This window comes from Fringilla coelebs (assembly GCF_963513975.1).
Source record: "Fringilla coelebs genome assembly, chromosome: 1".
NCBI lineage: Eukaryota > Metazoa > Chordata > Aves > Passeriformes > Fringillidae > Fringilla > Fringilla coelebs.
Window position 1 is genome coordinate 132,173,939 of NC_140028.1, and position 15,527 is coordinate 132,189,465.

The following is a 15,527-nucleotide window of genomic DNA, read 5'->3' on the forward strand; positions in this document are numbered from 1 at the left end:
AGTTCTCACCTGAACTTAACAGGGACGAGCCTGTATGAGCTTGTCCAGCAGTCTCTTAATGGAATTGGGAAAAAATGGAATCAAATGCCCATTCTATTTTCCAAGAGATAGGTTTCTTCTGTAGTTGTAGAGATGCTTACATACTGGTACTTTCTGTCCTTTGCAAAAGCTTGCACCAAATGATGTCCATCCCAGTTCCCAGATTTGAAAGGACAAAGAGACATCCAAGCTGTCATGCTTTTGGACTTAAATTTGAAACAGACCTTGTCTTTTTTTTGCTCTAGCAGATGACCCTCTCAGCAAACCTAAATGAGGTACATCCAGTCTAGAGTATCTAGACATATCTAACATTTTTAAAATATGCTTCCTCTTAAAAGCATTTTATTTGTGTTAATCGAACTGAAGAAAGGATATGAAAGCTTCTTGGGACTGATTGTTCATAGAAAGAAAATGCACTGACAAATCAGGAATTAGTTCACTTAGCATCTGAAAGGATGTCCTTTGTTACTGAGCAGGACAGAAATCTCTATTCTTCAAGCAAGGCCAGATAGTGAGGACAGAACTTAAGTGCTCTTTGGTCATAGTGGTCCTACAACAGCTTTTGGAGAAGAAACACAGAATGTCACCTGGCCTCCTGACAGAGAGGTAGAAAAACCTTTCAAGTCATCCTTTCAAGTAACCACTGCCATAGTCCTGTACCCCAAGAGAGACTAATGACCTCCCAAAAGTTTGCACCCATTATGGATTTGGTTAGCTACTGAGCTGGCATTCAACTTTCTGGAAATATTATCCTATCTGCTCTCAGTTCTCCAGAAAAGCAAGTGAGGATGAATTTCTTTTGTCTACTTTCATATTTGAGGGAAGGGAGAAATTAACTTCAAAGGCATGAGGAACTTAATTTAAAGCTGTAAACTGAAGATCCTCAATTCTTCTCTTGCTAGGGTAAGAGGTACCCTGCATATAAAGAATTCTTCTCCCACAGCTGTAGGGAACACAGGAAAGGTTCTTGCATTCCAGATAGAAAGACTGGGGAATTCTGAATTTCTTGAGAAACAAGCCAATAATAAATCAGCTTGATCAAGACAGGAGATGCAGGTATTTCTTAATAAAAGCAAATGGAATTATCAATTTCTCAGTGTATTTTCCAGTGTTAAAGGTATGATGACTGCATAGTAAATACAGACACACTGCCAGCTGTGAGGTAACAGCTCACAGTAAAACCCCTCTGCATTACAAAATCATAGAATAATTTGGGTTGGAAGGGAACTTTAAAAGTCATCTGCCATAAGCCTGGACATCTTCAATTAGTCCAAGCTGCTCAGAGTCCAATCTGACCTCGAATGTGGTGGCATCTGCCACCTCTCTGGGCAACCTGTTCCAGCATTTCCCTACCCTCATTTTGAAACACTTCCTTCTTGCATCTAATCTAAATAGATCCTCTTGTAGTTAAAAATCATTACCCCTTGCTCTATTGCAACATGCCCTGCTAAAAGATTTGCTCCCATCTTTCTCAGAAGACCCCTTTAGGTACTGGAATGTGCTATGAGCTCTTCCTGCAGCCTTCTCTTCTCCAGGCTGAACAACCCCAGCTCTCTCAGCCTTTCCTCACGGGAGAAGAGTTTTATTCTTCCAGTCACCTTTGTGGGCCTCCTCTGCCCTCACTCCAACAGGTCCCTTTATGCAGTGTGAATATAATCCTGAGAGCAGAAGTTGGAAATGCAAGAATTTGCAAAGAGAAGTTTTATTTTTTTCCATCATGTACACTGCCCCTTTTAGTAGTAAGACAGATTGTCACTACATGAGTGTCATGTATCATATGAGCTTGATGCATACTACTCTTCCTTAGATTAATAGAGAATGAATTACAATGAATTTTTAAGCTGGACATAATGCACATGATACACAGTTTGGCTCCAAGAAAAACCTTCCATTGGAAAAGAGGTTATAAATGCAGAACATTTGGGTCAGTCCAGGAAAGCAGAAATAAAACCAGGAAAGGTACTTAAAAATAATCTTGAAATCTTCAAGTAGGATTCAGGACACAAATTTGAGAAGGAGTGATAGCAAGAAAAAGAAAAGTAAGCAGCATCCAAAAAACCTGGACAGGAACCAGTGAGATGTTATCTTCACAGAAAATAGTAACAAAAAGTATTTACATTTGTCCCATTTAATTTAATAATTTTTATTTTTAAATATCTGATCAAATAAAATATATTTTTATATGCGTATAGAAAGAGATGTTTGTGTGCATTACCTCCAGGAATGTTTGTGCCCAGAGCCGGGACCTGATTTTTAGTGCAGCACTCTTTCCTTTTTCCAGCTGTCCCACAGTGCACGAAATTAAGACACACTTCACATTTGTACAGTTCTGAGCAAAAAATAAAGGCAAGTCATACTTATGCTTTGAAAACAAAATAATTTTCAAATGCTATAAATAAGCAAAACCAAATAAACTTTTCTTTAAAGTGCTAAATAGTTTGAAATCAGTAATTTCATCTAATATAGGTGAGATACCCCATGAATCATTGTGATAACTCTAAACCAAGGAGCAGATTCTTTTTGAATCACCAGTGAATACAAACACCTACCTACAGTAAGGAAAATAAAAGTAATAATTTTCAACAGTGTCTGCTCTGAAGAACTCTTAAAATGCCCAGGCACTTACCAATCCTTTGGAAGCACGTGCTTTTTCCTCACCTATCAATCTTTTTATGATTTCAACACTTTTTTTTCCTGTTCTCTATGCATTAAGTGTTTATTTATATTGCTAAATCTTTCCCCTTTTCTAACCCTCCCCGTTTTCCCACTGATATTTACATCATGGCAGCCAGAACATTTGCTGACATTCATGAGTTGCTTTACTTGAAGCTTACTGTCCGTGAACCATTCCTGATGAGCAGTGATTCTGGCCCATACACAAGGCTGAAAGCAAAAGCCAAGCACTGCAACTCAAAACTACACACTCCTGAAGTTTGCCAAAAGAATGTCACGCTAAAGGTTAAAAGCTGACTGGAAGCCACTGAAGGGAATGAGCAGAGTCTCGTGGGGTAACCACAGGAATTGTGTGGTTGTTTAGGGCATAAAAAGGAAAAACGATCTTTCCACAAACGATGTTTGTGGAAAAAATAAAAAAAAATTGTATATACAAATGGGTTTTATCTGAAAAGTTTTGTTTGACTCAGGGGAAGGCTGAGGTTTTAATTGATTCCTATTTTTATAACAAAGCAGAGAATCCCTCCCATGACAGAAGGCCTTGTGACCTCAAAAGCAAAGCTAAGTTTTCAAAGATAAGTGTATTCCCTAGCGAGAGGGAGAATGCACTACCAAGACCCAATCTTCAGGAAATGAGATGATGATACATGGAACAGATCTGAAAACACCCTTAAGGAATCCTGTATTTTTATAGACAGCTCTCCTCACAAATCTCTGTCTTACTGGAGAATAAGCAGAAGCTGTATGCTTAATTGCTGCTTTCTATATCTGACTGAAAATGAAACTGTAAACCCTGGAACTTGCAACTATAAACTTTTTTTTTAAATGAATATTTTAAAGTATCTGTTTATTTGGCTTTAAACATCCTCCAAACAGATTTATTTATTTTGCAGGAAGGAGAAAGACTTTCATTAATCATAGTGGTCAAAAGCACACATTAGCAAAACAAATCATTACTATGCAAAAAAGCCTACTTTTGGCTGACATTTTAGGACCTGAACACATATATCTGTTTTTCTTAGTAATGAATTTAGCCTGTAGTGATTTTCAGAACAACGTAACATTGGAACTAATGGAAAAGAAACCAAATTTTTTATCAACGGTATAAATAGAATAAGAGGTTCTCAGAACATTTTGTCTCCCTGTGAAAATGCTTTGATAAAAATGAAAATAACTTAAAATTTTTAAAAAACTTTACATTCTTTAACAAAGAATTATCTTTGACCAATCAGTCTTTTCCAGAGCAACATTCATTTTCCATGTATACTTCCAATGTGTCAAATAAAAAAAAAATTATGCATCAGTAGTAACTAATGCTGAAGCATCAGTATTGGGACACCTTCTAACTGAACCAATGACATTGCTTTTCTATGCTCACGCTGGAAAAGCCTTTCTATATATCCAGTGGTAAGCACTGCACCCAATCCTATCCTAATTTGTGCTGACCAAAAGCATATTTTACTAGAAGAATGCTCATCAAAGTGCCAATTTCATATTACTGAGTACCCCACTAAATATGTCTGATCCATTTACATCAAGCAGCTGAAAATTCTCTGCTTCATATTTTAAGGTGCAAACACAGTGCATACTTCAGAACTTTGTTAACCACTTCCAGTTGCTGCAGTCATTTTTATGTTGGCAGCCCATGAGCCTAGTCACTCAGAAAGGTGACTGAAAATTAAGATATCACTGAAGAATGGATTAAGTGTTCTGTGATATTGACTGGCATGTCTTTGAAAGTCCTGGGATTTTTCCTTCAGAGCCAGTGAAATCAGATTCTTCCTAAGGTACTGGGTTGATGAAAGAATGGCACAAGAATCAGCAGTCATTATTACTTAAAATGGGTTAAACTGTGATTTTGTTCTTAATGACATTACAGTTTTCATCACTTTCAGATTCTATCTTCTTCCTGTTATAAAAATTTCCAAATTAACTTTCAGAAGCAATAATTATTCTCTTAGTGCAGAAGACTTAAGTTTGTGAGGTTCTTTGCTTCCAAATCCTAGTGAGGTCAAGGAATTCAAGCGTGAGTTTGCAGTAAACAGCTTAATAAGAGACTGGACAGCATGAAGGAAACTCTGCCCAAGGTTCATAAAAATAGATGGAAAGCACTGACTGTGAATCCCTTGCCTGATCTCAAGGTCACTGTGTTCACACATTGCCTTTAGGCAAAGGCAGCTGACACCCACAGGGCTGAAGTATGCTAAGGATGGCACTTTGAATGCAGGAGTGGAAAAAAACTTCTGACAAATACAGCCAAGTCCAAATACTCAGGTACCAGACTGTCTAATCAGAACTATTTTCCTGGGAGAGACAGCATTGCTGTTGCTCCAGCATTGTCTGGCCTGTTAAAAATACAGTGATGTGTCTCATTTGCCTTGCCTGTGGTGCTGTAGAGAGTCTCCCCTTCCCCTGCACACTCCCAGCCTAGAGCTTTTAGATAGCTCACCAAAATTCTTGCAGAGTTTTTCCTGTGAGGTTCTGCCACTGCAACGTCCCTTCTCCTGATGTAATGAGAAATTGTGGAATTATATAAAAAAGCAGCAAGTTCAGGAGTGTCTTCTGGAACAGCAAACTGCAAAGAGAGAAATGGGAATGGTAATGACACACACATACAACGATTCTAACAGATTTGTTCCTGTCTCAGAGGTCTTGAAGTTTGGATTAACACTGTTTTTTCCATTGAACAGCACAATCATGAGAATACTTTGTCTTCAACCAGGAGCATGATGAGTAATAGCACAGCAAAATACTGCCCAGTTACAGGAATTACAGCAGACAACATTTTTCTCCACTTTTTACTGGTGTCAATTTCATTGCTTTACTTAATTTTGTTAGACTCTCAGGGATAAATTCTGATATATATAACAGGATAAATTCAAAGTTGTTGCCCAGTAGTTTATTCATTAGTTTAGATCAGAATCTGCCTAATAAAATATAATGATTGTACTAGTTTTAGAAAAAAATAGAAGCCTGACTTCAAACAACATAATTTTTGATGATATAACAAATATGTTACAGATTTGTTTTGGCAACAGCTCAAATTTGTATAATGCAACAGCTTCTTAATTTTTAATCTCACAATAAAATGCATTCTCTCCAGCCTTACATTTACAGATTTTTGTTCTCCAATTAAAAACTACTTTTTGTTGGCAGTTTGTCTTTAATTTCTATACCGGGCATTTATGGCTTCTTTTATGAAGCCTCAAATAACTCCTGGAGCCAACTGCTACAGAAATAAAGATAAATTTGAATTAATGACAATCCAATCATGCAAAATCACAATAAAATATACATAGAAGTTTACAGTAAGATCTCAACAGGAACTCAATTAAACATAGCCAAAGCTATTCCTTAAGGACATCAGATTATAAAAGTGCTACATCAGATTCTTCTTATCAGTTCCTTTAACCTCTGAACACAAAATATCTTTAACAAATTCCTAAAGAAAATGTTTGTAATTGTAATAAATGTGGTAGCATTAAAGGAAAGAGAATAGCTATAAACACACAAAACCTTCCACACACTAATGCTGTGTAGTACTAGATTTGGAAAATTGGTGTAATTTATCTGATTAAAATTATAATGCCATAAATAGAACATAAACATTTAACATTGTCTGAGATCTTCAGTCAAAAGCACTGTACAAAGTGGAAGATATTATCATTCATTAACAGATGAAAACCCATGAAAAAAATAAAAATTCTCTTTTCTTCCCTTTTTCTGTTGCTTCATGAGGTTAGCATTGTCTATTTGCAATAAGGGAACCTGTAAGTAGCTAATAAATCTCTCCCTCTCAATGCAGTAACATGCAAACTCTCCTTCCAGAATTCTTTCACCAGTATATAGACTCCTTTAATGATGACAAATTAAAAAAAAAACCACAATATAGTAATGTGCCTGCAAAGAAGCCCTCCATATATGATCACAATGGATATATATGTAGATCCATTTGAATACCAAAGGACGTTACATTTTCCTTTTTTCATAGATCCTAGAGTGTTAGCATCCCAGTGAATTGTCACAGCAAAGGTTTGAAAACACCCTCTGCAGTTAAGAGAAACTTAACATGTGCCTCCTGCAACCATTTAAAAGCAGAATTTGTCCAGTGGCCTAGATGCTCAGGTTAAAGATATTATTTTATCCTTCTTGATCTGGTCACATGGAATTGCTCAACTGTATAATCTATCTCTGCTATTTTATATGCCATGTAGCACATTATCTTACAGGATCACTCCCTCCCTTTAACTACAGCGGACTGTCTCAGTTTCCCCACTATGGAAAACTGTGCTGCTTTCTTCTCCTGAGCATTATTACTTTGAGCAGGTTTCTAGACCTCTCCAGTTCCCCACTTCTCATTCCAATACCCTGTTCCACTTTTCTCATTTTCTAGCCAGGCAACAGCCTTTGCTGCATTGTGTAACTCCATCAGAAATGTTATGGAAGAGGACTTTTTTACACAAAGATGATACCCATTATTTTATGTTACATGCATTATATTATATTATACTACATCACACTTATTTTTTTAAATATATGTATATATGTTATATAATATATATGTATATATGTTATATAATATATATGTATATATGTTATATAATATATAATATAAATATATTATATTACTAGATTATACACAAAATTACCCAAGAGCGGTTGGTGACCATTCAAGAGCAATGCATTGGATGGTATTACTTTGTCCCAAGCCCTAAACACAGTACTGACAGTTTTTCAGCATGAGCAGACTGCCTCTGGAAGGGGTTAGCTCCTGCCACTCATGTTGGTGGATGTACCTTATACATGTGGTGGATTTTTGCTCTTATTTCACTGCTTCCCTTACAGATGCCTCACTCGTGGTACTGCAGTGCTCAGCTATTGAGAATGCACCATGTGTCTGTGTATTCTATCACAGTGGTTTTTACAGGTACAGGTTTCATAAAAAATGCTTTTTGCCATCAGTCTGGGAGAAAAAAAAACAACTAATCAGGAATACTGTCTTAGTCCAGAACGCAATCTAACTGAGCCCTCTTCTCATCACAGCTGCCTTTAGGTAGAGTAAGAAGGAAGTAAGAATGGGGCATGCATACACAATAGTCTCCTAATAACTTTCAGCTTCCAAATGTTTTCAGATCAGGGACTTCCTTATCTATATATGAAGTTTGTGTTCATTTACTTATCTTCAAAGGACTTCTCTTTTGGGAATTTGTTTACTTTCCTCTTAGAATCATGTAAACTTTTAACCTTGACTACTTCCCTTTGGCCACAAATTCCAGACACCTGAGACCTGCCACCATGAGCCATCACTTCCTTTTGCTTGTTTTGAATCTGGCTCCCCAGACTTCATTAGATGTTCCAGTTCCTGTGCAGGAAGAGGCAGAGAACAGTCAATCCACACCCACACTCTTCCTGCCACTACTCATTTTGAGGATCATATTTATGCACAGTCACCTCTTTTCTAGACTGAGGCGTCCTCGTTTACTGACTTCTGAGTTCTGCATTGGAATTCATTCTGTATCTTTGATAAGTACTTTTTCTCCCTTTTACACCTTTTGTAAGATTCATAATTTTATTATCCTTTCACATCCCTCACTGTCTTCATAGAAAGATAAGCTACAGAAAAGTTCCTAAACAAACCATGTGTGCATAGGTGTGACTTATCTTTGTGGACTAGACAACAAAGCTCAAATAAAACATTTTTACAAGACAAGAAATTCAGCAGTGGGGAGGAATGTACTGCTTTGATTGAAACAGAACAGTCTGAGTCATTTCTAAGGGGAAATCCCTCAGTGCCCTAACAGAGGTAAGTTCAGATATCCAAGAGAAGTCAGGCATTTCATGTCCTTAGCCTTATTTGGAAATTTGAGCTAAGCATCCTGTTGTTTATATGAAACTTGGAAAAGCCTGTCTCTGTGTCCTCTTGCCATCTGAAGCAATAGATAAGCATTACATATTTGAAACCTGACTTGTGTATTCATACTGTTCAATGTTTTGAAGAACTGAAATAAGGAAAGGATATTTAATTTCTTGCCACAACAACTGTGCATCTAAAGCCATGGTAAGCAATTCTGCTACAACAGACAGACCATTATTACAGGAAAATTTCTCACAAGCTTCACAAGAATTCAGTCTTTTGTATGTAACAGATGCAATCATTATCAAGTAGGAGAAGATAGAGTAAACTTCTGAAAAAAAAAATTAAATTAAAAAAAATATACATTGCCTAGAAATGTCAGTAAGAATTGTGGCAGTATTCTGCACAGCTTCTTAATTCAACCTTAAACAGAACACAGTGGCTGGGGTGGGAGGATGCTGAACTGCTTTTCACGTACTTGCAATCTGATCTGATCAGTGAGTTTGAGAAGCTAGGCTTGCAAGTATAAATGCAGCACTTTAGCTTCTTCCTCCTCACCACTTCTGAAAAAGAGGTGAAAAATCAGGTAGAAAACATATGTGGAAAGAATTCCCTGTCTCCAATCTTGCTGTGCTTTGGGTATAAACTGGACAGACATTTTCTACCTTCTGTTTCCTATCACTCATTTGCTTTTTCTTTCTCTAAAGAAACTAAATAAAAGGGTGGAATTCCAACACCTCTTTGGTTTCCTGGGTGAAACACAAAACTCTAGCCACACTGTATTTAGTAGACATCAATTTTTCCTTACTCTTTTTAAGTATGTATTGTAGTTCTGTCAGTTCAAGCTGAAGACTTGACTTGTGACTCCTTAGGTTGTGACCACTCCTCATCACTAGAAAGTTGTCTCCCCTTTCATCCAATATACGGAACTCACACCCATTCTGGTATGCAAAAGATGTAGAGCATTTTTAGCACTTGGAATGCAGCTCTTCCTGAAAGATGTTTAACAGACTACTGCTTAAACTTGAGAAGTGTTGTTGTTTACTCCAGAAATGTCTGGAGTCAGTCATGCTTAATGAATTGGATACCTTGTTTTTGATGGGATAATATGTTGAGCTGTGTTTTGCCTAATCTTCTGACTTGGAGCCAAACCAAGCTCTTTTGAGGGGATTTGCCATCACAAACATAGATCTTAAAACAGGAAATTGTCCAAGCAGCCGGGGATCGGGTTAGGAAAGCTAAAGCCCTAAGAGAATCAAATGCAGCCAGGGATGTTAAAAACAATATGAAAAGCTTCTATGGATACTCAAAGGTAGGAGAGGGAAAATACAAGTTCTCTCCAGGAGGAAATAGGAGACCTGGTTACCCAGGATGTTGAGAAGGCTGAAGTACTCAATGACTTTCTTGCCTCAGTCTTTACTGGTGAACATTCCAGGCACACTGCCCAAATCACAGAAAGGAGAATAAAGAACTGCCTGCTCTAAATTTGCAGGTGCACTTGTCCATGAGACTTGATGAGATGCATCCATGGGACCTTAGGGAACTGGCAGATGAACTTGCAAAGCCACTCTCCATATCTGAAAAGTTGTGGCAGTCTGGTGAAGTTGTCACTGACTGGAAAAGGGGAAACAGAACCCCCATTTCTAAAAAGGGTGAAAAAGGAAAACCTGCAGAACTACAGACCAGTCAGTCTCACTTCTGTGCCTAGCCCAGTCATGGGGCAGATCTTCCTGGAAACTATGCTAAGGCACATGGAAAATGAGGAGGTGATTGGTGACAGCCAGTATGACTTCACTAAAGGCAAGTTGTGCCTGACAGATTTGGTGGCCTTCTGTGGTGGGGTGACAGTGCTGGTGGACAAGGGAAGAACAACTGACACCATCTACTTGCACGTAGACAAAGCATCTGCCACTGTCCCAGATGACATCCTGGTCTCTGTGCTGGAAACACATGGATCTGACAGAGCACTCAGGGGATAAAGAATGGGCTGTGTGACCACACTCAAGGAACTGTGGTCAATGGCCTAATGTCCAGTGGGACACCAGTGCCGTGTGGTGTTCCTCAGTGCTGGTACTGAGACAGGGCCCTTTGTAACATCTCTGTTGGTAGCATCGACAGCGGGACTGAGCACACCCTTCTCCTCATATTGAGTACAGAAACCAAATATGAACCAAACACTTACTTTAGAAATGTTATAGGCTATCTATATCTTGCTTCTTACCCAGGAAAATGATCTTGGACTGTTAAAAATTCCCAAGAAAGTTCCATTCATGAGAAACTTCCATTCCATGTGTAGACAAAAAGACCCAATCAAAATGCAGAAAGAGATGAAAATAAAGTACTTACCTTTATTTGCATTGTATTAATAGGAGAGTTTGTTTGACAGTGCAATGGTCCATGTGTCTGAATGTGAAGAATATAAAGAAGAAATTCTTCTCTACTGGACAGAGGCCAACCAACGTGGAGAACTGTATGGTTGATGGCACTTGGTCCTATATTGTGCAGCTGTTGAAGAAGTATGATCAGTACTTTCCAAGGCAGTAAAAACAACAAAAAACATTGCAACCACCACTCAGATATTTTCAAATTCTTAGTGGACACAGCCTGAGAGTATTTAGGGAAGATAGTTACAGATTATTAATATCACTTTATTGATGGAGAATCTGTGGCAGGTAGGAGAGAAGAACCTCTTCACATTAGTCACAAAGCCAATGGCAAATCTGTGAGAACAGTTGTTTCTGTCTGAATGTGTATTCAAGAAATCCATCACCTTTCCCATTTTTTCCTACGTATGAAGAGTTGAATTCTAAAACAGTATCAAAAAAATTCCAACCCAAAACACAATAGCAAATGAACCCCATAGAAATATGAACAATGAACAGCAACAGATCATACTTGAAAATAGTAGCCAAAAGTTCAGAAGACAAAAGAATCACATTTCAGGGCACAAGAATAGAAGACAGAGCAGAACTTAAACTAGCTTCTTTGGTTAAGAATTATATTTTCAACATTCTTAATCTAGATTTTCTCAAAAGAAGTAAAGGAACTAGCTTTCCTAAATTAATATCCCAGAACAGTATTTTTTTTAGGGAAAATAAACAAAGATAGAAATAATAAAAGTTTAGAAATCGAGGCTATTAAAATAGTTTCCTTGTATCAGTTAACAGTTTGAAAATAACTGATGACATCAGGAGTCTGGACCTGTGTTGTCACTGGGCTTGAAGAGTTAAAGAAGCTGAACACCATGGACCTTTATGCAAAGTTCCTAGAGACGTGAGAACCTCCTTTTTTTTTTTAATTTGCTGAATTTTTGTGACTGATGACCTTTAGTTACAACTAAATACAAAGCCCTTTCAATCTTACATCTTCTGGGAGATTGCTTGGTCTTTTGGCTGCTTTGCTGATATAAACCATGTTAAGTGGTTTCCTTAGTAACTGTAACTAATCATGTAATTATTTTAATATATTTGAAGTCATAAATACAGTTTCACAAACAACCCAAATGCTTGAGACAGGATGATTTGAAGTATTTTTCAGTTTAGAGAAATGTGTTAAGATGGGGAATTCACAAATGATAATTTGTATTTTACAGTTGCATTCACTATACTATAGTATGTCCTGCAAATTGCAATCTTACACTGCTGATTATGCTCAGTTGCTTATATTTCCTTGAGTGCTAGTTTGTGAATTATAACCACATGTGAAGCCCCCTGTTTTACCCTCTAGAATAAAGGACATCCATCAGATTCTGAGGATGGCTTCTATTCCATGCAGTTCACTCAATGCCCTTTTTGTAAGCTGAACTCTTTTAATTGACAAACCACCCATAGGAAAAAACCAACAAAACTACAAGGTAAAAATATGTGTACTTCAAACATTAAGAGTTGTTTTCAACAGAATATTTTACATGTATGTCTACATAATATTTTTCAGTTAGTTATATGTCAAAGAAAACATTTTTTCCAGTGCACAGCATATACAGCTTCTAATGAGAAGATACTTGACGTTGATTATAAGGAACTTTTAAGCACTGTTTTTAATTCTTGTCAAACACCCAAAATGTTTATAAATCCCTTAGATATCTAAGACAGACTCCTAGCATAAACTAATATCCCCTCCACTCATATGAACAGATAATGGGGTTGTGAATTCCCAGATTAAATTTGGGTCATGTGCTAAAATCAGAGTATTTACATTTGTGGCTTCATCTAGCTACAGATGAAGACAATAAACCAAATTCATCAGGAATTCAGTGGGGGCAGTGTGAGGTCCTGTGGAAACATACATAATTTTTACCTCATAAATGTGTTCTACTAAAGGACCAACTTCTTCTTCTTTTGTAGGTTCATCTTTGGGTTCCCAGTTGTGAAGTGGCAAAATAATTGTTGGGGGGTGAGACACTCTGTAATATACAAAACAGTATAAAACAGTAATTGTACAAAACAGGTTAGAACAGAAACTGTTACCAGTGACTGATTGCATTAGTTTTAGAACAAAATGATGGCCACTATAAAAACCTGAGCCCTCAAAGGCTTGTTATTTGGGCACATTAATTAGAATTAGATGGGGTGAATGCTACAATGCCTCCATAACATGCTAGATGGGAAACAGAGATATTGTGATTTCCATAAAGTCACAATGGAAATTGGTGTACTGAGAAACAGAATTCAGGACTAGACTCTAAAAGAGTGCTCCAGGCTTTCCAGCTGCTTTGCAAACAAAGTGGCAGTTAAAGCATTCTCTGGAATATTGTTGCAAGTTCCAACACATAAATAAAACTTAAACAAAGAAAGCTGTGAATTAATATTTGACATCTTTCCAGCTGCTTTTTTATTTTTCCTTTTATTCTCTATCTGACCTTAAGAAAGCAGTCTTCTGTTAACATTTTTATTTGAATCACAAACATTTTATTTCTTATAAAAATTGGAATTTCACTGTACCAGTTCCACTCAGATGCCAACTAAACCTCACTCAGGTGTTCAGAAGTTGGGAAATCAGATCCCAAGAATTTCTTTTAGCGTGATAGGTCAGTTCTGGCACAGACATCTGTCACCTACAAGTACCGCATGTAGCTCTTGGTGCTAATATGGTATTACCCTTTATTTGCCAGCGTTAACTGCCACTCAGTTTTGCTGGTTTATGGAGTCTTTAGCTGAAAGAAAATCCATGAAATTTCAGTGTTGGTTCTGCCAAAGCTGGAGTTTTGCTAACAGAAAACTGTTAAAAAAAATCATTAATTTTTTTAGAGTGTAAAATTTGAATACCATAATGGACTTCTAGGCACTGATGTCAATCACTTTGCAGAGGCCCCTTGAAGAAAGATTGGATGGTTTTGTTGCAAATGCTGAAAAAATATTATTGGAAGGAACAAACTGTTCTCGATTACAGCTCTTATGTCATATACAATGAATGAAAATTTTCTACAGTATACAGCTTCTCAAAGCAGCAGGAAATCCTAGAGAACAGCTTAATGCCATCCAGCTGAAGTACAACTCTTGGTGAAATCTGATGTATTCTGGAGTATGCTAACTCTCAATACTTCCTCGGACTTCAAATTGCCAGCAGTTTGTAGTAACAAGTATGCCTAAGGATAAATTCACAAGCCAACCCTAATAATAAAAGAAACTCACATTAATGAAAAAGTAATTTCTGATTAGGTACTTAGCCTAAGTTTCACAAATCATCTTGTTTCCAATATGAATTTTAATTATTGATTGCTGTTGGAGAATAGGAACTTCAGAGTGCTGTTACAAAAGCCAAGACACATACATAGATCCTTACTCTACCACAAAAAACTGCAAATCAGACGGTGTACAGAGTCAAAAAGAAGAAGACACGAGGTTTCAAAATTCAGTGTTTCTATTGCACTGTCAGGGAAGTATTCTTATCCACGGAATTACAAAATGCAAAGTATAAATTTAGACATTAAATTAAAATTATTGTAGTGTATGTAAGAACATCTATTTTAACAGAATTTACAGTTATTTTGTATTGACACAAAAGTAGCAAAATTGGGTCAAAAAACCCAAATTTGCTCTTTTTACTATTTTATTTTGCATTTAACTGAGAATATTTTTAACATTTGGATGATTTACTAGACAAGGATTTTCCCTCGACTTTTAGGTGAAAATTATCATGAAACAAAAGTACTGAAAAATATGATAGATAAAGTATGGCTCACAGGAAAGGCTTATAAGGAGATATACAATAAAAATTCTGCCAGCTACAAATCCTCTTAATCCAAATTACTTCCTTCTTGAATCACCTGTTCCTCTAGCACTTTTTCAGCAGTGAGACATAAAAATGCCAATACTAAAACTCCTACGTTTTTAAAGACAAAGAAAGGTAAGCAGAATAATCAAATCTTAGTTATCAAAGCAACTGCTTATTGAACTAAGTAGTTATGTTAATTTTCTTTTAAACAGGCTATTGAAGAAGATTTCTTCCTTTCTCACAGAAGAAGTTCCACTGTGCAAGTATACCTGCATGTATGCACATGCACAGTTTCAAAAATACTTACTTTTCCTCAGTAAAATGTATGCTGCATTCAGTTCCACTCTGTGCAATTCTCAGAAGAGAAGTAAAGAAATGATACTCAAGATATTTTCCAGTCGAAATGTGAACACAATTTCTCTTTTACTTTTATCTGGGAAATAGTGAGCAATTCCCTTGGAACTGCATGTTTTAGCATCTCTGAGTAAATAGCATGGCCAAAGATATTATAGCAGGGCCTAAGATATTATCACATGGCCTAACCTATTATAGCATGGCCAAAGATATTATGACATGGCCTAGCCTATTATAGCATGGCCTAGGATATTGTCACATGGCCTAGAACATTATAGCATGGCATAAGATACTATAACATGGCCTAAGATATTATCGCATGGCCCAGCCTATTATAGCATGGCCTAGGATATTATAGCATGGCCTAGCCTATTATAGCATGGCCTAGCCTATT

General features: G+C 36.9%; 1 protein-coding gene across 1 annotated transcript in view; it reads right to left on the minus strand.

Moving 5' to 3' along the window:
* The window catches only part of ITGA8 (integrin subunit alpha 8), a gene marked incomplete at its 5' end in the record, with an annotated part of 115,599 nt that overhangs the window by 22,538 nt on the left and 77,534 nt on the right, over positions 1-15,527 (minus strand). Inside the window, 4 exons of the mRNA XM_084201604.1 lie at positions 2,255-2,368; positions 5,162-5,287; positions 10,913-11,071; positions 12,863-12,968. Of these exons, the coding sequence (XP_084057730.1) occupies positions 2,255-2,368; positions 5,162-5,287; positions 10,913-11,071; positions 12,863-12,968 (505 nt within the window). The remainder of the gene's footprint in view (positions 1-2,254; positions 2,369-5,161; positions 5,288-10,912; positions 11,072-12,862; positions 12,969-15,527) is intronic.